Here is a 27717-nt window from a genome sequence, read left to right on the forward strand (position 1 = left end):
GAGACATTGACGACACGACACTGAACTGAGGGAGACATGCACATAAATACACAGAGGGTTAACGAGGGAAGTCGGAGCACACGGGGAACACAGCTGACACAGATAATCGTAACGGGACAGGGCAGGAGTGAACACAACATGAGGCATACTGACGAGAGACTGTCAAAGTAAAACAGGAAGTACACAGAGGTGCAGACAGGAGGAGAGAGAGCACGGGCATAGTGGGCTGGGGAAACATGGAATGAAACACGAGGGGAGACGAGGGCCCACAGATACATAGAGGGGCACACAGGGGATAAAAGTCACAAGGGGAAATCAAATAAGGAACAAAATACAAAAAGACATGAATACTAAGACTGCTGGGCCAACATGGCCCAGGATCATGACAAATGTCCACTATGTGAAGGAGCCAAACACATGCCTTCTCCTCTTATTAACTGAGATAAACTGCTGGCATATTTGTTTTACATCTATACTGTCCAGTCTCTCCTGGTGGACATGGTAACACGTTATTCATGGTTACATACAATTTTAGACTGATGTGGGCCAAAGCCTAAAACGATGTGCTGGGAGTTTGCTGTTCTCCCAGGTTCAGATATTTGAAGTTTGCACAGCTACATTCTCGCCTGAAAATTTTTTTAAAGTTTATTTTGCAACCCAGAAAGAGTAATAAGAGGGGCATGTATTGCCTTGCATAGCCTGTAACGTTATTATGATGGACAGATTTTATGAGTGAACTTGGCTTTAAGTGACTTACAGGTTTCTTTGAAAAACACTTTCTTATATCCAGGTTCTTCCTTTTTGCTGCCATCCTCCTCTCCTCCTTGCGGGTCCTTGCAGCGCAGGCTTGCCGCTGCTAAAACTAAACACAGCTCCCTGAAAGGCACAGCCAATCGCATTGGCCATATTTGTCACATGATATAGGACTCCAGTAGAGAACGTAATTTAACTCTTTCTGCACCGCTGGGTGAATGCCAAATCTACGCACTTGGTCTTTAATAATAATGTTTTTAAAAGTACATAATCAGTTTGCAGCAAGCAGAAAAACAGGAATGGGGAGTAACCCGACTAACAATGCAGGAACAACATAAAGAATACAGGAAGCTGCAGGTAATAGAAACAACATTTTTTTTCGATGACCAAGCATTTGTCTGTGAACAAATGTGGGTGGGGTTAAGGTCGTGTTTATTATATCCAAACTGTTGCTGACGGAAGAGACGAGAAATGAAACTTAACTGAGACCGACGGTTGCAGCCAAGATGAGTCCAGGGTATGCTATCCAAGTCCCGCTGTTGTCGATCAGACTCACATTGGGATCAGTTGACAAATAGGACCTTGGTTTAACGGTAAGCATTATTAGTGGTATTATTATTATTAGTAGTAGTAGTAGCAGTAGAAGTCTCATTATGTGTATACAAAATGATTCTAAACGTGAATGTGGATTTTTATTTTTTTTTTAATGGCCGGTATTCGGCATTTTCTCATGGTTATCAAATTGTTTATAAAACATTGGACAGTGCGAAACCGACTGTTAATGTCACACTTCAGTAACTCTAGTTTCTTTATAAGTTTTATTATAATAAGTGTTTTTTTTTCTTGTTCCTCTGGAACCATTATAATAGTAATAATGTAAATTATGCTCTGTGTGATGACACGACCAATGTATATCATAACATCATACGCTTTTCAGGTGAAGTCTTGTTTTTTTTTTTTTTTTTAAAGAAGTCAATAATCAGTTTTCAGCTAGCAGAAAAACAGAAATGGGAGGGAGGCTGAAGCCCCTGCATCATCAGACTAACCGTGCAGGAACATCATAAAGAATGCAGGAAGCTACTGTTAAAAGGAGCAGCATTATTGCTGCTGACGCAAAAGAAGAGAAATGAAACTTAAGTAAGACTCCAGCTGAGTCCACGCGATGCTGTCCAAGACCGAACAATCAAACTCACGGTGGGGTGAGGTGACATAGGACATCAGTCAGTGAAAATATTAATGGTATTATTATTATTATTATTATTATTATTATTATTATTATTATATGGGGAAGCCCACGTTACACCTGGTATTGTATTTAAAGATGTGTAATTACGCCATCTAGCGGACTTTAGACCCGCTTTACTTTTTCTACGTGGTTATTTATTGTATATAAATACAGACGTTTTAATAATGGTGGTGGCAAATGTCACTACTCGGCAGCCATCTTGAAGCGCATCGGGGCACTTCCTTAGGCAGTTATTTAGAAGCATTATCTCAATAAGTTTAAATTTCAGTGGTCATTAGGGTAACTGTCTATATATCACAGGTCTAATTTTATAAATATGGTTTTGCCCCATAGATTTAATTTCTGGGTTTATGAGTTATATTTTCTTATGATGTTTCTGGTTAAACACTGGTAGCTCAAATGCGAGAATCCTTTACAGACAGAGAGAATTCTTAATAGAAATCTGAGGGAGTTTAGTAAGCATCTTGAGTAAGTGACCTACAAACTGACAGGCTAATGCAGAGGCCGGGGTTCAAATTCACTTCAATTTGCCGTTTGCCTCCCCCTGCTCTTTCTCTCAGCTCCCAGCTGTCTGGTCTTATCTCCACTGCACTGTCGCAGTAAAGACACAATAGAAAAAACAAACTAAAATACCTGGAGCCACCAAATTTCTGAAAAGCAATAGCTTCCTCTACCACCCTAAGTAGACTATAGACTGCATATCTAGGTAGACTTAGTGCTTAGTGATTCTCAAAAAACTAGGAAAAACTTAACTTTGATTTTTGGTGTGGTTTGAATCCAGATCTCAAAGGGCAACTGTTGTTGCATAATTTTGTTTCAACACATTACACAATGTACAACCCCTCAACAAATTGAGAAACCACAAGATTTGCAAGATTTGCAAATTTCATAAACCCATATGTTATACACAATTAAAGCATAATTGGGGAGGGCTTGCATTTTTCAGTAAGACAGTGCTTATTGCAGCCATAGCTCCTACTACAAAGAAGACCCTGGGTGCTAAACTGCTTTGCCTACAGTCCAGAAGTGATTCTCCAATTTACTTAATCCATTTACTTAATATTGTAAACTGAATGTAATCAAAATTGTACTTAATATTAAATATGGCAAATGGCCTGTATTTGTATAGCGCTTTACACTGCATTCAGTCATCTTGAATGTGTGTGTGAACAGTGTTGGTCAAATTACTTGAAAAAAGTAATCAGTAACTAATTACTGATTACTTCCCCAAAAAAGTAATCCCTTTACTTTACTGATTACTTATTTTCAAAAGTAATTAATTACTTAGTTACTTTTTAAAAACACGATTTACAACTAGGGCTGCCACGATTAGTCGACTAGTCACGATTATGTCGACTATTAAAATCGTCGACGACTGATTTAATAGTCGACGCATCGTTTGAAGCTTTGTAAGATCACAAAGGACGCAGGAATGAGTAGTAGGATTTAAGAGTGTAATAACGGACTGAAACAGAAGATGGCAGCACTGCATGTACAAGGATGCCAGCTGCCGTTAAACCCCGAAGAAGAAGAAGCAGCTGTGTCCCAGAATTCATAGCGCAGCCCAGCGCAGTTGTCAACAATGGTGGCAGCTAGTTAGTTTTAACTTTACTCTTATTATTCTTTCTGGGTCACAAAATAAACGTTTAACATATTTTCAGGCGAGAATGTAGCCGTGTAAATCTCAAATATCTGCTCAGTTTATCAAGACACCACGTATTTTCAAAAGCGCTCCGACGTTTTCGGAGACGTCTGTTACCTACTAGCTCGTTAGCTAGGCGGGGGCAAGGCTAACTAGAGCCGTGAGAACACCGGACTCCCGGCAAATCGTTTTCAAACCCACCGCCGTCTTTCGCTAGTCAGGTTAAACATATATATAAGTCACTTAGATAACTTAAAAATGTTATTGTTTGGCTTTCTTTAGTATTTTATTTGTTCCTGAGTAAATCGGTTTGGCTGAGATTAAAGTTATAGTTTTTGCACAGCTAAAACTGTCAAGCAGACAGCTGATTGTCAGAAGTGTGAGACGCTGGAGAATATACTCCGGTGTCCTGTTATATTTTAGAAAGCAAGGAGTTTATTAAACTTCACCGAAACAATCTGCAAATTTCATTAAAAATTAATAAACTACCATCTTGTCTTTATTTTTAGTTAGCACAAACACTTCAAGCTGTAAGCTAATGATAGTTATATAAGACCAGATGCTTCTGGTGCAATAAGCTGTACGCTGTACGTCCAATGGATGATGATCTGATTAGTCGACTAATCGCAAAAATAATCGGTGACTAGTCGACTATCAAAATAATCGTTTGTGGCAGCCCTATTTACAACCTGAATAGGTGATAAAGCGATAGATCTTTCAGCCCAATTCTACTTTTTCTGCATAATCATCATACAAAATGTAATCAAATGGAAAAGTCTCTTTTTAAAACTTGTTTTATTAGTTTTAATCTTTTAACTTCATGCATCAAGCATAAATGTAATTATATGCAACATTCTCTGACTGGAAGAAATTTGTTTAATATTTAAACCTATTTTCTGCACATTCCAGCACATTTTTTTTTTTTGTGTGTTTACACTCACTCTTTCAAATAGATGCAAGTAAAACACAGCAGAAAATAAATAAAGTCAAAGACTAGCGGTCCTTTTGCTCTATTTTCACCTGTAAAGCAGGAGTAGGGTAGGCGGAGGTTACCCTGGTGCAGGTGTGCCGCAGAAGTCAGAGGAAGAATCCGCGAGTTTCTCTGTGAATTTCCCATTACGTGGTAGCTACTCGGTGCTTGTTCGGAAGTTTAGGGGGTTTTTTTGCTGTAAAAAGAAGTTTTCTTCCCACGCACAACGGACACTAATGTTTTTGTCACTTTTTATGGAATCAAACTCAAAGTAAGATCAGTACTTCCACGCTTTAAACGCTGCACGCTCATACTCTCGCCCGCACTGATATATTATCCATTGTTGCTCTGCACACAGCTGTTGTCACGAACGTCACACTTGCTTACGTCACTGTCATGAGACATTCTCGCAAAAAAATCACGTTTTTAGTAACGCAGCGTTCCTACGGGAAAGTAACGGTAATCTAATTACCGTTTTTGCAATAGTAATCCCTTACTTTACTTGTTACTTGAAAAAAGTAATCGTTACTCCCCAACTCTGTGTGTGAATCATTCAGTCATTCACACACACATTGGTGATGGCATGCTACATTGCCACTGTGATCAATTGAATAACAATGCCTGGCAGCATGGCGCACTGACAGAGACAAGGCTGCCGGACACTGGCGCCACCGGGCACTCTGAGGTGTGCAGTAGGCAACCAGTTGGCGACCAGTAGGCGACCGAGACTGTCTGCGCCAGGGCTCGAACCAGCAACCTTCCGATTACAAGATGAACTGCCAACTCTTGAGCCAGGTTCCAGTTTCATGTTCCCAGTGCCTTTGTTGTTTGTTTTTCCCTTCGTTAATAAATACTCACCTGCACCAGAACTGCCGCGTCCTGGTCCTAAATATTCCACACGGCTTGCCCTGGCAAACCGTGACAGTACGAACCAGCCACCATGGACCCAGCGGCAGTAAATCCGTCCGAGGAGCTCCGGGACGACACTACATATAATGTGGAGATTCTCCTCGGGCTGTGGCTAGAGAACCCTCCAGAGGAGCTTCGCCGCACCGTGGAAAGTCGGCTACAATGGCTCTTTTCTGGCCTGCCATGGCTTCTGAAGTCGCTTCCTCCGACCATGCAGGCTTTTCTCCAGCACACACCGCACCTTCTCTCAGCCACTCCTGCCTCGCTGCCCGACTCGCCGGATGTGATCTTGCCCGGCCCGTCGGAGCCGTCTGCGGGGAGGAAACGCCGATCGCACACTCTTCTCAGCTAGCTGCCCCGCAGCCACACTCTGCTCGGCCACCAGTGTCTCCCTCTTTTCAGTGCCTCCAGTGTCACCTGTAGTTCAGGCCCCTGCGCCTCCAGTGTCACCTGTAGTTCAGGCCCCCGTAGCTCCAGAGTCACCTGTAGCTCAGGCCCCCGTAGCTCCAGTGCCCCCGCTACCCGCAGCTCCAGTGCCCCCGCTACCCGCAGCTCTGGCTCCAGTGTCACCGGTCTCACACACTCACTCTACGCAGGGAGAAAGTCTAAGTTCCAGTCAGGGAATTTCTCGCGCTTTAGCTGCTTCAGGCACCGTTCTGCACTCCAGGGCTTCCCCAGAGGCTAGGTCTCAGTCCCCAGCTGATTCTGGACCCCTGAAGTCTAAGCAGCCACCTGAGAACTGCACCATGTCAGCATTGCCTGGGCAGAGCCCGTGCTCAGTGCATTGCCAGTCGCCTTTGTGTCAGCTAGTGGCCTCCATGACTGCTGGCTTAGTGATGACTTCGTCTCCTGTCTCCACAGGAGGGTCCGAGGGACCGCTCCGGCCTTCGTCTCCTGTCTCCGCTGGAGGGTCTGAGGGACCGCTCCGGCCTTTGTCTTCTGTCTCCGCTGGAGGGTCCGAAGGACCGCTCCGGCCTTTGTCTCCTGTCTCCACTGGAGGGTCTGCAGCGCCTCTGGCTTCCACGCCGCCGCCTGCAGCGCCTCCGGCTCTGGCTTCCACGCCACCGCCTGCAGCGCCGCCGCCTGCAGCTCGTCATCCTCGCCTGGCCCAGCCTCCGTGTCTTCAGCGTCGCCTGGTCCAGCCTCCATGTTTTCAGCGTCGCCTGGTCCAGCCTCCGTGTCTCCGCCTTCAGTGTCGCCTGGCCCTGCCTCGTTTGGGTCTGCAGCTAAACGGCCGCTTTCTAGGCCGCTGGCCAGGCAACTGGCCAGGCGCCATCGCCGTCGTGGGCGGTTCCCAGACCCTCTTTGCCTGAGTGGCCGCCGTGGCCTTCCGCACGGCCGGCTCCGGCTTCCACGCCGCCGCCTGCAGCGCCTCCGTCTCCGGCTTCCACGCTGCCGCCTGCAGCGCCGTCTGGTCCAGCTGCAGAGCCGTCAGCCTCGTCTGGTCCAGCTGCAGCCTCGTCATCCTCGCCTGGTCCAGCTGCAGCCTCGTCATCCTCGCCTGGCCCAGCCTCCGTGTCTTCAGCGTCGCCTGGTCCAGCCTCCGTGTTTTCAGCGTCGCCTGGTCCAGCCTCCGTGTCTCCGCCTTCAGTGTCGCCTGGCCCTGCCTCGTTTGGGTCTGCAGCTAAACGGCCGCTTTCTAGGCCGCTGGCCAGGCAACTGGCCAGGCGCCATCGCCGTCGTGGGCGGTCCCCAGACCCTCTTCGCCTGAGTGGCCACCGTGGCCTTCCGCACGGCCGGCCCCCGGACCGCCATCGCCTGAGTGGCCGCCATTGCCTTCCGCACGGCCGGCCCCCAGACCCTCCTCGCCTGAGTGGCCGCCGTTGCCGTCCGCACGGCCAGCTCCCGGACCCTCTTCGCCTGAGTGGCCGCCGTTGCCTTCCACACGGCCGGCTCCCGGACCAGTGCTGTCGCCGTTGCCTTCCGCACGGCCGGCCCCCGGACCAGTGCTGTCGTCGTCGCCGTTGCCTTCTGCACGGTCGGCCCCCTGAACTGTTTGGACTCCTGTGCTGGCCGGCCCCCTGACCTCTTCTGTTTTGGACTCTGTTTTCCTGTGCTCTGGTGTGCTTCTTTTCTTTTGGTTTGGACTCGTGTTTTGTTTTTATTTTTGTCTTTTGGCCTTCTAGTGCTCCTGTTTTGTTTTGCCTTTGTTAGTTTTACCCAGTTTAGGTTCCAGTTTCATGTTCCCAGTGCCTTTGTTGTTTGTTTTTCCCTTCGTTAATAAATACTCACCTGCACCAGAGCTGCCGCGTCCTGGTCCTAAATATTCCACACGGCTTGCCCTGGCAAACCGTGACAACGTTATTGTTTCGGTGAAGTGAATTTCTACAATACTGTTACTGTTAATTGTTCTCTCTGCACTGTTTAAATGCTTACATATACACACACAGTTACTGTCCCTCCACACATACGACTCGGTTCTGCTTCTATGCCCCATCTTTGTTTACTATTTCCCACCGAGGCTTCTAGACTTCTGATTGGCCAACATTTCTACACAGTTAGGAATATATCGCCACCTGTTGCTTTGGCATGTTCTTAGCAGCGTTTTCCTTCATTTTTGCGTTTACATGTGGACGGGATTATTTTTTTTAAACGAAAACGGAAAATCTCCGTTTTCAAAAATACCTGTTTACATGTGGACGTAGCCTTAGATTACGATGACCTGGATGACTGAGAACCTTCACAGACACTATGCTCAAAGCAGTTCAGCTCTGGTGTTTTCTCTGTATTATTTCAAAGTGTTTACCTTATTACCAAATCACAACAACAGTCACCTCAAGGTGCTTTATATTTAAAGCGTGACTGTTGTGATTTAGTGTTATACAAATAAAATGTAATTGAATTTAACTGAACAGAATCTAACACCAATAAAATGCCTATATATTACAGAGGAAAACATTGCTAAGAATAAGTCAATGAGATTTTGTTTTGTTAACACCAGAACATGCAATTGAAAATATACTGAAGTGAATTAATATACCTCTATAAAGACTAAAAACTGTATGGCTATTTTTAAATTGAGCTGCTGAAAGTAAACGGTTTATTTAAGTCTGTCTAACCCGGAATGTGCCCCACTTAGTTTGCCAGTGCTGGTTACTAGCATCAGCATGGAAGTGGAAATCTAAGTTGCAAAAACACTTGAAATGCACTTTCTATGAAGTATGAGACATTTTGTATCCAATAATAGTAGTTTTGAGAATTAAATTAAATGTACATTGCTTCTCTTCACATCCCCAACTAAGTACTTCACTAATCTATCTTTACTGTTATATCTTATTAGTATTTTAAGTATTCTATCTATTTTATTTATTGAATTTTATTGTTTTATTTATATTTTGATATTGCTAGGGATGATGCAATGATCGGGGACCATTCTTAATTTCGTTGTTCTCATGACAATGACAATAAAGTTTCTGATTCTGAAGATTAAATGGCTGAGTCTTAGTAGATAATTTCTGCAGTGACTGAACACACTTCTTATAATTCTCTTTTTTTTTCCAGACACATTCAGGCCAAGCAAGAGATTCATCACCCACAAGACATTTCAAGGGTCATTATACATTTTTGTATTCAGTGCCTGGTTTAAAGATTATGATTGTATCAAAATGTCAGCAAGTGCTTCCAGACTGTCTCCTCTTTTATTGGTCTATGACCTCAAACTTGTTTGCACTCAGTGCTGTGTCAAGGAACAAGAAATTACATATAGATTGAAATCAGTTCAACACAAGTGCGGACACAATGTCCTGCTCTGCAAAGCCAAAGGTGGCATTAAATGGAGGCCCGTTTCTAGACGGCCAATATTTCCAAACCCAAATAAGTATATGGCCTGTTGGTACTATGTAGAGGGGCGTGGTTGCACCCAGCACAAGAACCGGTGCACCTTTGCCAGAAGTGATGAGGAAGCTGCAGTGTGGACATTTGAAAAGCACCAGGGATTGGATCACGCACTTCTCTGTAATCTCATTGCTGAGTCTGAGAGAGGAACTTGTCAGGCTAACATTGATGAACCTCTGGGTGACCTCTTGGCAGATGTAGATTTAAAAGCTGTGTGTAATTTGTGCTCTGTCAAGGTAAATGAAATAACATACAACGTTCAGTCAGTTGTGCACAAGTGTAGAAGATCTCTGCTACTAGCTAAAGGCAAAGCCTCCGACCTATGGAAGCTTGTCTCTAAGCGACCTACACTTGCTCAAACTGTTTGTTACAAAGTGTGTAAATATATTGCTGAGGACTCCAGATGCACACAACACACGCAGGGTCGAGGATGCACTTATGCCAAAAGCCTTGAAGAGGCCACTGTTTGGAACTATCTTAGAGAGAAAAAAATGGATAAGAATGAGTTAATCAGACTTTTAACACAGTCTGTCTCATTAACACCAGAACATGCAGCTGAAAGCATGCTCCGGCACTTTTCAGGTGAATTCATTGAGGTCTGTAAAGACTGCTTTCAGGAACACCCACAAAAACTAACAACCAAAAGGTGGAATGATTTTTGTGCGGCAGACATAGCACATGCCTGGAACCCAGTCTTAGTTTATCACCTATCAGAGAACAGCAGGAAACATGTCTACAGTCAGGTGCGCCCGCTTCCCCCAAACTGTCAGTTTACATATTGTAGTTATGTAATACAAGGGAAGCCCTGCTGGCACACTGCCAGTGAATGCCAGTCTGCCCAAAGTGAGGTGGAGATGGCTGTGTGGAAAGCAGAGCATACCGGGCTCTGTGTTCGGCGTCACCTACTTCAGCTGAGTCAACCAGCGCAGACACAGCCCAGGAAAGTGACCATGTACTGCAAAGTTTGCCACCTGAGTCTTTCTTCCCCAGAGAGCTTCTATAAGCACTGCGCCTCTTTGGAACATGCCCAGTTAGTCGCCCAGGACACCACTACCAGGTGGAGAGGACGCGAGGTGCCACACAACCGGCGAGCTGAGCTTTGGCTTTGTGAGAGGTAAATGGCTCCAGTTTCTTTCACCATGAAGGTTCTGTAAGAAGGCTTTAAGCAAATACACCAAAGCTTTTTTTTTCTCAGTTCAGTTTAGTTTAAGCTCATTCTGTCATGTAATTTGTTCAAAGCAAGGACAAACAGATGTGGAACAAGTATTCAGATTCAGATCAACTGAATATTTTAACTAAAGTGGTTCTGATGTCTAAATGTAACTAAACAGCAAGTGAGCAGAACTGAAATAGGACATAGTTTCATGAGTTATGCTTCCAGCACCTCATTTGCCAGCTTATAAGCATTCTAAAACTAATGTTAGCACAGTGGCATGGTGATTAGAAGTCTAAGGAGCTTGGAAAGAAAAGCGTCTGGACTTCTTTAAGTTGCTTGAAGACGTTTCACCTCTCATCCGAGAAGCTTCTTCAGTTCTAAAAGTCAAATGGTGGAGAGTCCCAGTTTTAAAAGTGGGAGTATCCCCCCAAAGAGGGACAAAAGACAGGGAGTCCTTTGATGACCTAATCAGATGAGCCAAGGTGTGAAAATGGGTGTGGGTCACAATCAGCCAGGGTTTCATGTATAGAGGAGTGGGTGAAATGCCTTCAAGCAACTTAAAGAAGTCCAGACGCTTTTCTTTCCAAGCTCCTTAGACTACGATGACCTGGATGACTGAGAACGTTCACAGACATATGGTGGTTAGAACTGTTACCTCACAGCAATGGTCCTGAGTTCAATTCCTCCATCAGGCCTTCTGTGTGGAGTTTGCATGTTCTCCCTGTGTTTGTGTGGGTTCTCTCCAGGTACCCCGGCTTCCTCCCACAGTCCAAAGACATGCAGTTAGTGCGGATAGATTGAAAACTCTCATTTGCCCATAGGTGTGAATGTGAGTGAGCCCTAAGAATGTGAGTTAGCCCTAAGACTACTGGGCTAGGCTGCAACCCCCCAGTGACCCTGAAAAGGATAAGTGAATCAATGGATATTATGAATATGATAATGACATCCATGTTATTTTCATAGATGGTTTACAAAGCATTGCTTAACATTTTTCTTTTATTTTTTACTTTAAAAATATTTAGCAAAATCTATTTAATTATTTGATATCGATGTATATTGTAAAATGTATTTTTGTCAAGGAGCAAAATTCATAATCATAAACTGTTTTCATGTTCTGTCATACCATAGTAACAATCATTACAGGAAGGGAAATGTGTTTCAAATTACTTTATTTGTTTCACTCTAATCAGATAAGTTTATATCTTCTATGTTAGGGAACAACAGAAAAATATAAAGAATTTAAACCTAATTGTTTATGTCTATAGTGGTAAAAATCATTGAAGGACCATTTCCATTTCTTTTGCTAATTTGACTGATTCATTTCACTTATTATTTGTCGAACTTGTCATTTGATCCTAGACCCCAAACTTGTGAGTACGGCAGTAAGTGCCCAAAAGCTCATTCTATGGAAGAGCTGCAGGAATGGATGATGCGTGCTGCAGAAGAGAAGGAGATCAAACATAACATTCAAGCCCAGGGTCTCATGTCTTATAATGATATGCTCTTGGAGGAATACAAAAACAGCAGTAATGAAGTGTACATTGTAAGTATAAGGCTTGAATCCACTGTAAACAATCTTCATATTGTCTTGAAGAATTTTGTATTTGATAGGGTATGTTGGTGGATCAACAAGGTATGCTACAGTCTTTGGCAGCATTTCCATCACAGGAATTTTCTCCAGTTACTGAAAGCACACAGGCTGAAATTAAGCATAAGGGTAATGACTTTTTGCAACTGTGACATGTTGCAGCCCTTAACATTTTTGACTGACAAGGTTGTTGTTTCAGTCCAGGTTCTAGAATGAAATAACTTATGGTATGGCTGAAATTTGTGCTAAAGCCAACAAAGTGTGACCAGGCATGCTATAGCCAGAAGTGATAAATACAACTTGTGCTTTACATTTTGTCACAAAGTTTTTACAAGGATGGAAAAAAAATAATTTCTTGAGGAAATAGCCTGTCAATTTTCAATTTTTAAACAACGAGTTACAACATAAACCGCTTGCACACAAACATCAACATGTGCAGACTGCTCCAGTGTGTTATGGAGGGGTGGGAGTCATTATCTATGAATGGCAGCAAGTCTTGCCACCATTCTGTCACTGATCACCTCCACCAGAGTGGCGATCTCATGCCAACAACAGACTCGGCCTTCCTGATGAGTTTGTTTGGTCTGTTTGTGTCCTTTGCTTTAATGCCTGCACCAAAGAAGATGGTGCTCGCAACAACAGACTGATAAAATATATAGAGCAGCAAGCCTGCCCAGAGCATAATTAGCTGACTTAATGCAATGAATCTTACTTTTTACATGTTGATTTATGAGTAGAATTTTTTTATTCATCTTTTGACTATTCTAAATGATGTCTTTCACTTTTTCAAATGCTGAACAGATGTCTGAACATGTTGACGATGTCAGCATCTCTTGCGATGAAGATTCAACTGTGGAGTGTCAAGAGATTAATGCAACACTAAAATGGAATTTTCAAATTGAGACAGAGGTAAGACTTAATGTTTTTTTTATTTTCAGAAAACATGTTCATTGCAGTTTTTTTGTTTCAAGTGTGAAATTTGTGTTCCCTGTGTCCAAGCACAGGTTTCACTATTTTGGGACCACAGTCACGAAAATAGTGAAATTTGCGCAAAATTGGACTCACACAATCAGCATAAAAGAAGCCAAACTTTTCGTTTAATAAAATGTATCTCAGAATAATGACACTAATGGCAGAATCCTCCAGCCTTGAAACAACACATTTTCTAAACACTGTTTGAATGCTTGAGCCTTGATAGGGTCCAATAAGTCCAATTGCATCCTGGGGGAGGCTGGGGACCTGCAGTCTGAGTAGACCATTAATTAACATCTCCTTTACAGAGGTAGCCTATTACAGCAGAAGCCTGAGAAGTTTACCACTGCTAGAAAACAGCAGTGATAGAGGAAGCTGTAAGGTTGAAAAAGGATTGGCTGGCACAGGGTTTTCCTGAAGCAAAAAACAGTTTTTCTTTAGTTACTACTGAAGAAAAAACATGGATGTATGAAGTGTCTAGGGGAGCTATAACTAAAGCTTTTTGTTTGGCCTCAAGTTCTAACAAACAATCTGGTAACTCAAGAAGGAGAAACAGGGCTTGGCTGTTCACACATGGAGACTGGTGATCCCAAACAGGAACTTGGTTTAATAGTGGAAAAATACTGGGGAGCTCCTGAACCCAAGCAACGCATCCTCAGTACAGAAGGCAAAGTCTGAAGACCTACCTGGGGGAAATCTTGCAAATTTTCCAGTAGTTAGTTGTGGTAGTTGCAAAACTCCTCAATGGCAAGGTGTAGGATGTGAATGAGATTTTGTGATGAGATGCTAAAGTCTCTGAATGTGGTTTAGGCTGACTCCCCGTTCAGTGTTGCGGAGAGGTACCTCAAAGGTGTTTTAAAGGGTCCATTAAGAAACATTAATTACTATGATTTTTAAATAATGGTTCATTGGTGATTAATAGTAAATTTATATGTCTGAATAAAAAAATATGTAAAAAAGAAAAATGAAAAAAGGTTGTTGTTTTTTTCCTTTTTCTTTTTTAAATAGTTTTTTATTTTTTGCTTTTATTTGAATAACAAGGATATTTCTGAGTAACCCCAAACATCTGAATGGTATTTTAGACTGAACAAAGTAGACTTTCAGGCTTTAACAGTTAGATCTTTTACCAAAACACTAATTTTGTGTGGTCTGGTTTCACTGCTCAATGCAAAATTTGTATTGCCCAAGAAAGGTTCGAATTATGTTACAGTATCCAAATTTGTGTTCAAACAGAGAGAGCTTGTGCATGTGGCATTGCTAAAGCAAGAACCAGGAGCTTCGTTCACCCTTGGTGATGCAGATTCCGAACCTTGCATCTACTCATCAGGTGAACCTTTTCTCAGGGAGGATGGGACCTATGACATTACCCTATCATTCACATCCATCAACCCAGGCTTGTACAGACAATGGTTAGTGCTTGATTTTGACATGAGACCAGTGCTCTTGAAAAAACTCAAAGTCAGAGTAGGCCATTCAGTAGTCACTGAACAACCAGCTGTGAGCAGTGGAGCAAGATTTCAGAGTTGTGAACGTTGGCACAGAGGGAACAGGATAATCATCCCATGTTCGTCGAGGACAGAAGAACAGGATGAGTTATTAAAGATGTACAAGCCTCCACAGATTAGTTTCCTGTATAAATCCTCCCACAACATTCAAACACCACTGAATAATGAAAACTACAAAGAAAGAATGCACCATTTCCTCTACAATGAAGAATGTGCAGAAGACCAGGTTGTTTCAAGGTAACAGGTTTTTGTATATCATTTAAAATTTTCTGTTTGAATTTGCACATATACTCAGTTGCCTAAGTTTTTTTTTTCATATTTTTTTAGACTAAATGTTTGTGGAGAAATTACAGCACTGGATACATTATACAGTTTGCAGTTTGGTGTGGAGGCTCCTTGGGGGCAACTTTTTGGTGTTGTCTTGATTCCTTGTCACATTACACAAGACAGCCCTGAGGGACTGACACTACAACGAAGCATCCGATCTGCCCTGATAGCCCCTTTAACTTCTCGCCCAAACTCTAAAGTCTATGAAGCAAGCGTGTTGCCATACAAAACAACTGAGAATAAACTTTTTTTGCTACTGTCAAAGCAATGTTGCTTTGATCTTGCACTAAAAAGAAATGAATCATATCAAATGGAGGTGCAATTCCAGCTGGACCGCCTCAACTACTGCACCATGCACAGGGCTGTCGATCTTCTTCCCGATACAAAGACTGTGCTGCCAGTCCTTAAAAGTTGTGTAATTCCTGTTGGTAACATTACCTGTGAAAATCTCAACACAAAGCAGCAATTAGCAATTGAATTTATCACAGGGAATTCTAATGTCAAAAACCTTGTGGCACCCCTCCTGATTTATGGACCTTTTGGAACTGGGAAGACATTCACCCTTGCAACAGCAGCCAGAGAGCTTTGTAAGGATCCTCAGAACAAAGTTCTAATTTGCACCCACACCAACAGGTAATATATTGAAAATATATGCATCAGTCTGGGCAGTTTTCTCTTTATTCAAAGTTTGAATAATTTTAGACTTATTCAGAGTCTAAAATTGGGTTAAACTTTGTTCTAAAGTGAAGGGTTGGTATATCTCAGTTAACATTACACTTTGGTAATATTTCAACAACATTTTAATAACTATACATTTCTTTAAAGAACAAATCATTTCTGAGTAGATAGAGCAGGTCACTAACTAGAAGGCACTTAAGCACAGAAAAAAAATATAATCAAATGCTAACATTTACTTGTCATTTCCTTTCAGTTCAGCAGATCTATATGTCAGAGAACATTTCCATCCAATCATCAGCAAGAAAAATGGTGGAATCAGGCCAATCAGAATAAAAGCAAACAAACAAGGGACTGCTTTGCATGCTACTGATAGCATTACTTTGAAATACTGTCTCCTTTCAGAAGAAGGACATTATTTTCTACCACCTACAAAAGCTGCTCTAGATCAGCACAACATAATCATAACTACCACAACCATGGCAAGACATTTTCATGACCTAAATCTTCCAGAGGGATACTTCACCCACATTCTGATTGATGAAGCCTCTCAGATGCTAGAATGTGAAGCCCTAATGGCCCTTGGTCTTGCTGGGTCAAACACAAGAGTTGTTCTAGCAGGAGATCACATGCAAATGGGACCAAAGCTTTTGTCCGTGCCTGACCATGATCGTTCCAATCACACACTCCTCACTCGCTTGTTCCACTATTATCAAGGCCAAAACTGTGATGCTGCTAAGAAAAGCAGAATCATTTTGCATGAAAATTATCGCTCAACCAGAGAAATTGTGGAGTTTGTCGCCACCCATTTTTACGTTGGTAAAAATGATTTCATCAAAGCTGCTGGAGATGTTCCAGCTCCTACAAACTGCCATGCTCTGAAGTTTCACCATGTCAGGGGAGAGTGCCTCTTGGAGACAGTATCGATGTCTTGGTATAACAACGCAGAGGTGACAGAAGTGGTTGAAGTAGTGAAAGATATTCTTAAACACTGGCCAGCAAGCTGGGGTCACAAGGACCAAAGCTCAATCTGCATTCTGTCAGAGGGATTTCAGGTAATAACTTTTTGTGTTGAGTCCAGTTATAATCAGACTAAAAGATAAACATTAATCACAGTAATGATAAATACAGGACTTTAAGATTAATTTCAAGACACACATGTAAAGATATGATTAATAACATTTAATGTTTTTTCATTGATTTCCTTGATTTATAGGTTCCTCGAATTAGGACAGCACTTTCAAGCAGAAACCTTGCAAACATCAAAGTTGAGAGACTTGCAAATGTTCAAGGTAAAGACCCCTTGCCAGATTCTTCATTACTGTAGACAGAAAGGTAGTCTAAACTAACATCGCTATTATTAACATTTTCAAATAACACCTTGCATGTGTCAACAGGAAAACAGTTCAGAGCAGTCATAATGACAACTGTGCAAACACGTGACAGCCTAAAAACATCTCACCTGCCTGGTCTGGAGATGTTCAATGATGCCCGTGTTTTAAACACTGCGATGACAAGGGCTCAATCCCACGTGGTTGTAATTGGAGATGCTGCCGCCCTGTGTTGCTTTGGGAAATGTTCAGGAATCTGGAAGAGTTTCATAAACCACTGCATCAACAGCAACAGTGTTGCACCACAACATTTCACTAAAGAGTTCTTTGAACAAGATATTATGGAAACTGTAAAGTTTCAGAAGTTCGAACATGTGGATGAGAGCCATACTCTAGATGATGCGATTCTTAAAGAGCTGAAAGATGATTATGAGCAACTGAAAGCAGATGAAGACAGTTTGGAATTTCAGATGACCTTTTCAAATCACGATGGGTCAAGGGCACTATACAATTTCACCGATACTGGCACAGATCTTTTAAAGATGTGTAAAAAACAACCGGAGATTTACAAACATGGGAAGTTTTTCAGGGAATCACACAGGAAAGGCTACGTCATACCATTTCATAATCCGACCAAACAAATAAGCATCGTGGGACAGGCAAATCTTGGTAAGGCCTTTACTGGAGATCAAGTGGTCCTCCACAAAACAGAAGTTGTAAGCATCACCAAGAAAGAAGAATCAGCACGTGTACTTCTGTGCCTGCTTGAGGATGAAGATCACAGCAAATCACGACAGAATTCTGAAAGCAAATTTATCAGAAGGATGATGATACCGATAAAAAAATCGGAGCCCAAAATATGTATACTGATTTTAAAGAAGAAGCGCAACTATATGCCAATATGGGAGGAAATTGATGGAGAATGGACAGTTGCAACACAAAAGTATATTGATGAAAATCTAAAACAGAACAGTCTATTCAAGGTGCAAGTGATTTGCTGGAACAAAGACAATTTTTTTCCATTGGGGTACATCATAGATATTCTTCCAGTTGGCAGCTCTTTGGATTCTGGACTAAAGATCCTGAATGAAGAATTCAAAGTTGCATACCATCCATGCAAATCAGACAAGGCTGTTTACAACACTGATGAAAACAATACAAACAGACAGGACTTGCGTAAGATAATCACTTTTACTGTGGATCCTGCAAAAGCAAAGATCCTGGATGATGCTATCAGCGTCAGGGAACTTGAAGATCATTACGAATTGGGACTCCATATTGCTGATGTGGCAAGTGTTGTGAAGCCAGGTGATGATTTAGATAGGGCTGCAGAACAAAGTGGCACTACCTACTACTGTGCTGAGGAGAAACCTATTTACATGTTTCCCCAGGACTTGAGCATTCAACTCAGTCTGCAAGAAGGTCAAGATCGCAGGGTGGTCTCACTGATGTTCAAAGCAGAAAAGGATACAAATAAGATAACAGGAAAACCCAAATTTCAGCTGTCTACAATCAACTCTGACAAGCAGCTGTCATATTTAGAGGCAGAGGACATCATCTCCAAAAGCTATAAAGAGACCCCCAAATGTGATACTGTTGAGCATTGTGTAACGGTTGCTTATTGTTTTGCAAAAGCTCAAAGGAAGATAAGACTTGAATCTGATTGGGCTTATTCTCAAACCGATGCTGACAGATTGCCCGGGCAGCGCAAAGCACATCTGATGATTGAAGAGCTTGCTGTGTTATTTAACCAACATGCATCCAAGACTTTGATCAGCTGTGACAAAACCAGGTATTCCACACCACTTCGCTGTCAGGCAAAACCAGATCCTGTAAAGGTAGAAGAATTCAAAGAGGAATGTGGAGAATTTATACCATTGTCTTTTCTCGTGCGGCACAAAGTAGACCATGAACAACAAAGCCCAAAGTGTCAAAACTTTCGCATACTCCCTGAAGTGTGGAAAGAAATTGTTGCAGCTACCAGAACAGATGATACAGACAAAATGATAGATCTAGTTGCTGCTGACGAAATCCACCCTCTGGTACAACCAGTCACTCAAAAGTTCAGAAGGTGCTTCAGTAAAGCTTACTTCATCTGTTCAAAATCATCTCCTGAGGCAGAAATAGGGCATTATTCTCTGAACCTAAAGTCTTACACAAAAGCTTCCTCACCAATACGGCAGTACATGGATGTCATCTTGCAAAGACTCTTGCATTCTTACATATGTAATACAGATGTTCAATACACTAAATCAAAGATCATGGCTTTGTGCAGTCAATTTCAGGAGAGCCTCAAGAATGCCGAGAAGTATGAACAGAAGGCTGAGCAAATTTCATATGCAGTGAGCATGAAAAAACAAAGTGCTTCAAAGATAGCCTTTGTTGTTCATGCAAATCCTGAAGAAGACAGTTTTGCAGTAGCATTTCCCTTTAACAAGAACATATTTGTTGGGAATTTGCGAATTATGTACAAAGATTTGCAACTAGACGATCAACCATTTTACGATGAAGAAAAACACAGTGTCACTCTTAAATGGAAAAGGCGGATCTATTCAGCTGATGCCATGCAAATCCACCAAGAGCTGAAAATGATGGCAGATAGTCATCCTTGCATTGAGGTTCCATTGAGAGTATGGAAAGATACTATTGAGGCAATTGACAATGGAAAATTAGATCATGCAAAGCGTCTCATAATGCATGCTGATGCTGATTTGAAGGAACTGGGAAAACAAACTGTTTTGCCTCAGTCCTCTGAAGGTTACTATGTTCAGGCTGAAAAGTGTCTCTCTGAGGAGCAAGAAATACCAGAGATGCAAACTGAGCATTTTGTTGACATCCAACTCGAGTTGCAGCCAGGTGACATCCTACAGGTCCAATTGACTTCAAGCATTAAAAGAGGTTATCAAATGCCCACTGTTCAGTTGGTACACATTAAACCAAAGTTTGAAATGTGTGTTGACCATGTCAACAGCCCTATCACATGCTTCTCCAGATTGGCAGATATTCCTTCAAGGACTCATTACAATGATACCAAGGAGTATATACGGATCTGGAAACCTTTGTGTGAGATGGAATCTGCTGCCAATGCAGTGAATGAAAGTGATATCATTATCATTGAGAACCTCCAGGTAAAGTTTAACCAAGAGTTGGAAGGCATACTCAAAGGAAGCTTTTTCTTACCGCTACAATGGATCAACGAATGGGCCATTGAATTTAACCTTCGAAACTGCTTTCTGTGCATACGGAAAAGAGGTCTCAAACTGGAAACTTCAAATGTGGAAACTTCAAACGTGGAAAATTCCACCCTGGTAGACCCAAAAGAGTTCACATGGGTAGCCCATGGTTTCACAAGTAATGCAGAAAAATTAAAAAATGGTGGAAGTAAAGTGGAGTTCTACATTAGTCACCTGCCTATGGAGACCATTCCTGAATGTGTTTTTCAGAAAAACACTCATTTCACTGTTGAAATCATTCCAAAACTCATCCCTGACATGTAAGTTCAATTGTAGTTCAGTTTTATATTACATTGCTTACTGGATAGTTGAAACTTTTTTTCAGTTACAAATTTTCTTATTTTGATTGACACTGATTTACTTCTTTATTTATGTAGCCGGAAAGAAAATGCTGTAGTCAACATTACATCGGCATGTGACTTTGTTAAGGCTATAGCACTAGGGCAGCGCATTCCAAAAGAGGGTATGTCCATCATTCATCAATAAATAGTTTGATACTTATATCCACATTAGTTACACAGAAAATTACAAGCTCCAAACCCAGAATTTATTTAAATCTTTTGCATTGTCTTTCAGTTAAATCAAGCTTAAATATTGTGAGGAGAAACATAAATGGACTGCCAGAGCTGAACCAGAGCCAGCATCGTGCAGTAGATAAAGCTCTAAATAATACCTTCACACTGATACAAGGACCCCCTGGTAGGTGTGTCAACTTGTGTACCTTGATGGTTCATATTTTCTGCTAAGTCTTAAACCATTTTCTTTGCCTCTTAGGAACTGGAAAAACAGTAGTAGGTGTGTACATTGTACACAGTTTTTTTGAGCACAACTCTAAAAACAAAATGAAATTGGATGACCCAAAGGATAAGGAAAAGAAAAAGGTCATTCTCTACTGTGGGCCATCCAACAAGTCTGTTGATGTTGTAGCAGGCAAGTTATGTTGATTCTCTGCAGAATTTAATCTCAATTTCATCTTTGAAGTGGTCATCAAAACCCGTCGTGTTCCGTGTGTCTTTTATTGCTGTAACACAGGGTACTTAATGAGGTTTAAGGACAGCCTAAGGCCCCTCAGGGTTTACAGCCAAGAAGTGGAGATGCTTGATTTCCCCTTTCCAGACTGCAAGCTGCAGTTTTCCCAAAGAACCCTTCGCCAAGATCATTCCAAACCAGAGCTCAGGTACTGCAATCATATCAGTTGGTGACTAACTGCTTTTGGATTGTTTTGTTGATTGTTAATATAACACTGGCCTTTTTTACATTAATTTAGGGATATCACTATGCATCACCGCATGCGTCAGGACCAAAACATTTATTCAGTTCAAATAAGAGACTTTGATAAACGTATTAAACTTGCTTTTGAAAAAAAGGGAGAACTGACTGCTGAAGAAGTGAAAGAGTAAGTTATTTATTTATTTATTTTATTTTAGTGCCTGAAACATTATTTTTTGACCATTTAAATTAATGTATTGTTGGAAGATTTTGGAACATTTTTTAAATAAATGTTAGTGAAACTATTATTTGCAATAAAAGCAATCAATTTTGCATAAAAATCAGTTGAAGGAACTGTATGGATTGTTTTCCTAGATACAAAAACCTTCTCAGAGACGCTCGGGCATATGAACTACAACAGCATGACATCATACTGTGCACATGTACGCAGTCTTCCACCCCAGTCTTGACTAAGACTGTCACTGCACGTCAAATTCTAATTGATGAGTGTGCTATGGCCACTGAACCCCAGGCCCTGATTCCACTAGTCTGCAACAAACCAGAAAAGGTTTGGACATCATCAAATGCTGTGTTTCCTTCCTTGAGTTGCCCTGCTAGGCCTTTATAGAAACCACTGCTGCCTGTTCTGAGGTCTTTCTGCATTCTGTCTTCTTTAATAACTAAAAAGCATGCTCTCTTGGACTGAAACCAGGGGGTTTAAAGAAGTTTATAAAAAGAACCCCCATCAGTACTAAATGTGGTTAATAAGTAAAAGATAAAATGATGTTGCTTCATATTGCTGACAAGACATTTAAAAAAGATATACTTTTGCACAGAAACACACTAAGCAGTTTTCTGTTGGTTAGAAGTGTAAAACAAGGTTCAAGTGGTTCACCTAGGACTACTACTTCATTTTCATTTATGACTACTCCTAACTTCAGGGTATGATTTTTTGTAAATAAGACCCCAAAAAAGAGGGTGCCTCATCGCTGCTTTGACAGTAGTCACTCTATTGCTAGTTACTCACTCTGTCTTACACTATCACCAATATAACTTTCAGATTGTTTTGATTGGGGACCACAAACAGCTACGACCCATTGTGAGGAACGAATTTGTGAGGAAGCTTGGAATGGCCAAGTCTCTGTTTGAGCGCTACTATACAATCCATGAGAAGAGGGCAGTTATGCTGGACATCCAGTACAGAATGGTAAGAACATTAACTTTACACGATGTATAGCACATAATAAATATACTGGATTACAAAAGTTTAAGACCACATCAAAAATCTAATCTTACCATATTAAAGTTTTTATATATGCTAAACTTAATAAAGTACACACACATGCGCAATCCTGTATGTGTGTGGGGGGAATGGAACAAGAATTTAAACAGCAGATTAGTAAAATTGCCCGTGGGAACACATTTGTAGCCTGCCATGGAAGTAGGTTTCAAGTGATTCAGGTGAATTTGATCTACTCAACAGAGGCTTGTTCAAATCAATAATTTTGCTGTCATTATTCACCTGGATGCTTGACCTGCATGTCAGTCAATTTTTCATCAAAACATTGTTGGAAAAGTAAAACATCACTGACTATGTGGGGGTATAAATATGGCCTCAGTTATCAGATTTGAACAAACTTTTGGAGTCTCTGCAGCTCTATAGTTAAAGGGGGCCAAACAAATACGCTGTAACTATTTACTACTGACAGGTTTCACAGATTCACTCAAATCTTACTCACTCCATTCGTCACTCAAATTGTTTAGATAGAGAGTATCTTGCCTATATTAAGTCTAATTGACAATGCCAGATTAACAATTTGTTAGTATACTTATTAGTATAAGTATCTTGCCAAGTGGTCTCATACTTTTGGATTGCACTCTTTATACACTACATTGACTACCACATTCAAATTCTAACTAAACTGTTATTTACTTTGATAGCACGAGGACATATGTGAGTTCCCATCAAATGAATTTTATAATGGAAACCTGAAAACTGGAGTGGAACAGCAGAGGAGTGTCTTTCAAGTTGACCACAAGACAAAACCCATTGTTTTTGGGGATGTCAAAGGAAAGACGATAAGTCTAGTTGTCAACACAGCCCAAGGCAACCAAAACTCTAAAGCTAATCTTGAAGAGAGAAACAAAGTGGTACAGTATTGGATGTTCTTTTGTTTCCTCTTAAACAGTAACATTTAAATATAAAAAAGCAAAAGTTACTGTAAAGCTACTGGATGCTCAACTATTTCAATTTGGTTCTCTTGCAGATTACCATTGCTGAAAAGCTAGTGAAGACTGCCAGAATTGCACAGCAAAGTATTGTGATTTTATCACCTTATAATGCCCAGGTGTCAGAAATCAGGAATGAGCTGAAGAAAAAGAAGATGGAACAAATCCCAGTTACCACGATCACAAAAAGTCAAGGTGAGCTACTCTGTTACCCAACCACAAAACCTTTCCTAAAGTTTCCTAAAGAGGAAAGGCTTCAGAATATGTTTCAAAATATAGTAAAATATATTTAGAATAAATAAAACATTAAAACTATATCAAAATGTAATATAAGATAAACAAAACATAATTTGGAAAAAAGCCAACAGAACAAAAAAACTGTTCAGTTTAAAAAAGACCCATGTGTTGTAGTTTGCAGTTTGTTTTGGAATATAAAAGCAAATATAACTGACTTCATTTAATTCAGTTGACATGGAATTCTTTTTCTGGGTATGATTCAGGAATTTCTCACAAAATCATGAAACCAGAAGAACTACAACAAAGGATAATAACTAGGAAATTGGGGGATTAGGATCAGTTTGCATAATAAGCAATACTCAAAAGTGTCAAAGGATAGACACAGGAAAAAGTCAGTTATGCTGTTTAATGATAGCAAAATATGTGACAACAGTCTTGTCTTTTAGGAAGTGAATGGCGTTATGTCATCTTATCTACAGTGTGCTCTCTACCAAATGAAGAAATTGAGAAACAACCAGAAAGAAGCTGGCTTTCCAAACATCTAGGCTTTGTTGGTGATCCCAATCAGATAAATGTAGCCATCACCAGGGCCAAGGAGGGACTCTGCATCATTGGTGAGATAATGCAGCTGTGCAGATCTGTTTTTAAGAATTATGCAGACGTTGCTGAGCTCCTAATATATAGTTGTCTAAGAAAATCACTCTTGTTTACACTATTAATTGAGTTGTGGATTTTTTGAAATTACTACCACTGTCATATTCCTAACCTAGTTTCACTGAATAACCAATAACGATTATTTTAAAGCATGTTTTAAAACATTTTGGTAATTAAAACCTAAAATGTATTCAGTTATAAATATAATTTATTATTGTGTAGAGTAAACTATTCAATTCTTCATTATTGATACTCATAAGTCATAATAAGTTTTAATTTTAAACATTCACAATGCTACTTGTACATGGCAAATACCTCACCTGAGTAAAAAGTCTGACTTTGGTGCGTTGTCTGCAATTTGTAGGCAGCTTGTATGCAGGAGGCCATATTAGCAGTTGTAGTCTTGTTTCATATTTGCTTTTTGGGTGGTAAATGATGATGCAAATCAGCTGTATTGCCACTGTATTTTTGGCGAGACGTTTTTATACAGGTCAGTTTGATGACCAGATCATTATCTAGTTTTCAGCATCACTTTTTAAAAGTGGATGTTTCTAAATTCAGCAACATTACAAAGATGAACGAAGCAGTCTCTAACATGTGTCTATTGTTTCAAAGGTGACCAAGAATTGCTCATGTGCAGTCCAACTTGGAGACATCTCTTGAACCACTACACTCTTCACAATGCAGTGACAGGTGCAGACAAGATTTCAGTGTGTTCAGCCACCTGATTGATTCTGTGCTTTGTGAAGTTTGCAGCAGCAGACCAGAGCTCCTACGGGGAAGCTAGTACAATTTTATGATTTTTTTTATGTCATTAGTTTTCTTCTTTTTTTTCAGTTCTGTTTTTAAGTTTATATTGGAAATATTTCTTTTATAACATTCACCTTACTCATTTGAAATATGAATAGTAAGTAGGAAATCCTACAACACTTCATTACATGAATTGCAAATATTGAATTTTGTATCACAGTGGATATTTCAGTTGTGTATCGCTAGCAGGAGACTTGGCATGTTATTATAGATCTTTTAAGTTAATTTAGGTATACTTGAGCTGTATGAACTATCAAATTGTCAGTAGTTCCTGCTTATTGATGAATTATTTTGTTTTCTTACCTGAAACCTTGGTTTAGCACTTAAACAGCCTCACCATTCAGTGAGCCTGTCACTGTTTTTAAGGAAATATTATAATATTGCTTTTTTTTTTCATTTTACATTTTTTTATATTGTATCTTCAGGGATCAGCTTTAGCTGGAATTTTGGACCAAAATCCTGGTTGTTTGTTGTATTGTTGTATGTATTGACATGTGTAAATTATAAGTTTGAATTTAAATGATATTGCTCCTTTATACCATGTTTCACATTGAACTCTGTCTTCAAATATATAGTGTAATAGTAATAATGCTCTCAAATTGATCAATATTCACTGTGGGTTTTGTCTTTGATTGGCTAATGAACTGTATTGAATAAATAATTAATAAACTGCTCAAAAAAAATGTAAACACATCCAAACTCAATCATGCTGGATATCTTTGGTGATAAGGACTGTTAAAAATGAAACAGTGCCACATTTATTTTGATGGAAATTAAAATCATCAGCTTACAGAGGGAAAAATTCAAAGACATCCAAAAAATAAAAGTAAAAACAATTTGCATGCTAGTCCATTTTGCCAAAGTTTCATAGAGCCACTCAAAATGGTACTCAAAATAGTGTGCACTATTGAGCCTGACAGTGCTTTGTAATGAGCTTTTTTAAAAGGAAAAAAGCTCATTACAAAACAAAGCTTCTTCGTTAGCCCTCATGCCATCTCTTTTCAACACCAAAAATATTACTCAAGAGGACAGCAGCTGAAATATGAAATCCAAAGATTCTGAACTGATCGTGCCCTGGGGGATCTCCTCCCAGACTTGTATCAGGGCATCACTGAGCTCCTGGACAGTTTGAGGTAGCATTGGATGGCCTGAAACATGCTCAGATGAGTTTGGGGGCCAGTTGGTGATATCAAATTCTTCATCCTCCAAGAACTGCCTGGATAGTCTCACCACATGAGCCTGGACATTGTCGTGCATGACCTATGCCACCAGCATAGGGTCTCACAATGGGATTTCATCCCCATACTAATGGCAGTCAGGGTTCTGTTGCCTAGCCTGTAAAGGTCTGTCCCTGGATATACCGCCCCAGACCTACCACCAAACCAGTCCTGTTAAACAATGTTAAAGGGAGCATAATAAGCTCCCAAGCCCTTTTGATGTCTGTCACATGCACTCGGGGTGAACCTGTTCTCATCTGTGAAAATCACAAGGTGCCAGTGGTGTACTTGCCAATTCTGGTATTTTATGACAAATGCCATTCAAGCTCCACAGTACAGGGCAGCTCACTAAATGACACCAGGCCCTCAGGCCACCCTTGTGAAGTTTGCTTCTGATTGTTTGGTTAGATATACTGTATTTAAACCAGCCTGGGTCACTTTGTAACTCTGGTGCTCCTGTGTTGCTTCTTGCACAAAGAAGCAGACACTGGTCCTACTGGTGGGTTAAGAACCTCCTATGGCCCTGTCCAGCTCTCCTAGAGTAACTTCCCATCTCCTGGAATCCTCTCCATGCTGTGCTGGACACACAGCAAACCTGTTGAAAATGAAACACATTGATGTACCATCCTGAAGGAGTTGGACTACCTCTGCAGCCTCTGGAGCATCCAGGTATCATCTCATGCTACCAGTAGTGACATTGATCATATTCAAATACAAACCTATGAAAAAACTGCTGGAAAAGATGAGGAGAAAATTGTCAGTGGCCTCCACCATTCCTCTGTTGTGGGTTTCTTATCCTTGCCATATAGTGCAAGGATAAGAATAGTGGTAATTTCATTAACAACAAAGCAGCTGAAACTGATTAATAACCTCCTCTAATACAAAGCTTAATTGACTTGATGCTATACTCAGATTAACAATGTAGTATATATGGAAACGCTTCGAGCAGAGAACCCATGTCAGTACAAGCTTCAGTGTTTCGTAAAGCTTAATTTGTCCCTTACTGCAGTGCAATTTCAAGACAGCTGCGATCAACTCTCCCACTTTTCCTTAAGGATGACATTTTTATCCAGGTCATGGACGGGGATGGAAGTATGCCTTCAGCGAGGGACACGCCCACGAAATCATCTATTGAAATCATGCAGGAGGATTAGAAGCCAAGCAAATATAAACAATCAATCTAAATGTTAAACAGATGTTTAAACAGAAATTAAATTTTC

The 27717-nt window shown here is 40.8% G+C and overlaps 1 protein-coding gene across 4 annotated transcripts; it reads left to right on the top strand.

The window, feature by feature from the left end:
• The first annotated feature begins 1207 nt into the window (after window positions 1-1207).
• On the top strand, window positions 1208-25803 carry LOC146631449 (3'-5' exoribonuclease HELZ2-like). 4 transcript variants are annotated; one of them, XM_085352956.1, is made up of 21 exons: window positions 1208-1346; window positions 1723-1992; window positions 9022-10468; window positions 11870-12053; window positions 12900-13007; window positions 14304-14812; window positions 14903-15535; window positions 15834-16632; window positions 16794-16869; window positions 16975-20401; window positions 20519-20604; window positions 20718-20840; window positions 20916-21071; window positions 21174-21318; window positions 21409-21537; window positions 21726-21918; window positions 22411-22557; window positions 23292-23501; window positions 23618-23774; window positions 24263-24430; window positions 25086-25803. In XM_085352956.1, the coding sequence occupies exons 3-21, from the start codon at window positions 9126-9128 to the stop codon at window positions 25196-25198; spliced, it is 8706 nt and encodes a 2901-aa protein (XP_085209082.1). In that variant the 5' UTR covers window positions 1208-1346; window positions 1723-1992; window positions 9022-9125; the 3' UTR covers window positions 25199-25803. The 4 variants fall into 4 exon arrangements, with proteins under 4 accessions (XP_085209082.1, XP_085209080.1, XP_085209083.1 ...); XM_085352954.1 differs by lacking the exon at window positions 1723-1992; XM_085352957.1 differs by lacking the exon at window positions 1723-1992 and having other exon boundaries at window positions 24296-24430.
• The last annotated feature ends 1914 nt before the right edge of the window (window positions 25804-27717 follow it).

The sequence above is a fragment of the Diplotaxodon limnothrissa genome, linkage group LG5, assembly GCF_057381915.1.
Source record: "Diplotaxodon limnothrissa isolate DT_005_m linkage group LG5, D_limnothrissa_male_GT1.1, whole genome shotgun sequence".
NCBI classification, from domain to species: domain Eukaryota; kingdom Metazoa; phylum Chordata; class Actinopteri; order Cichliformes; family Cichlidae; genus Diplotaxodon; species Diplotaxodon limnothrissa.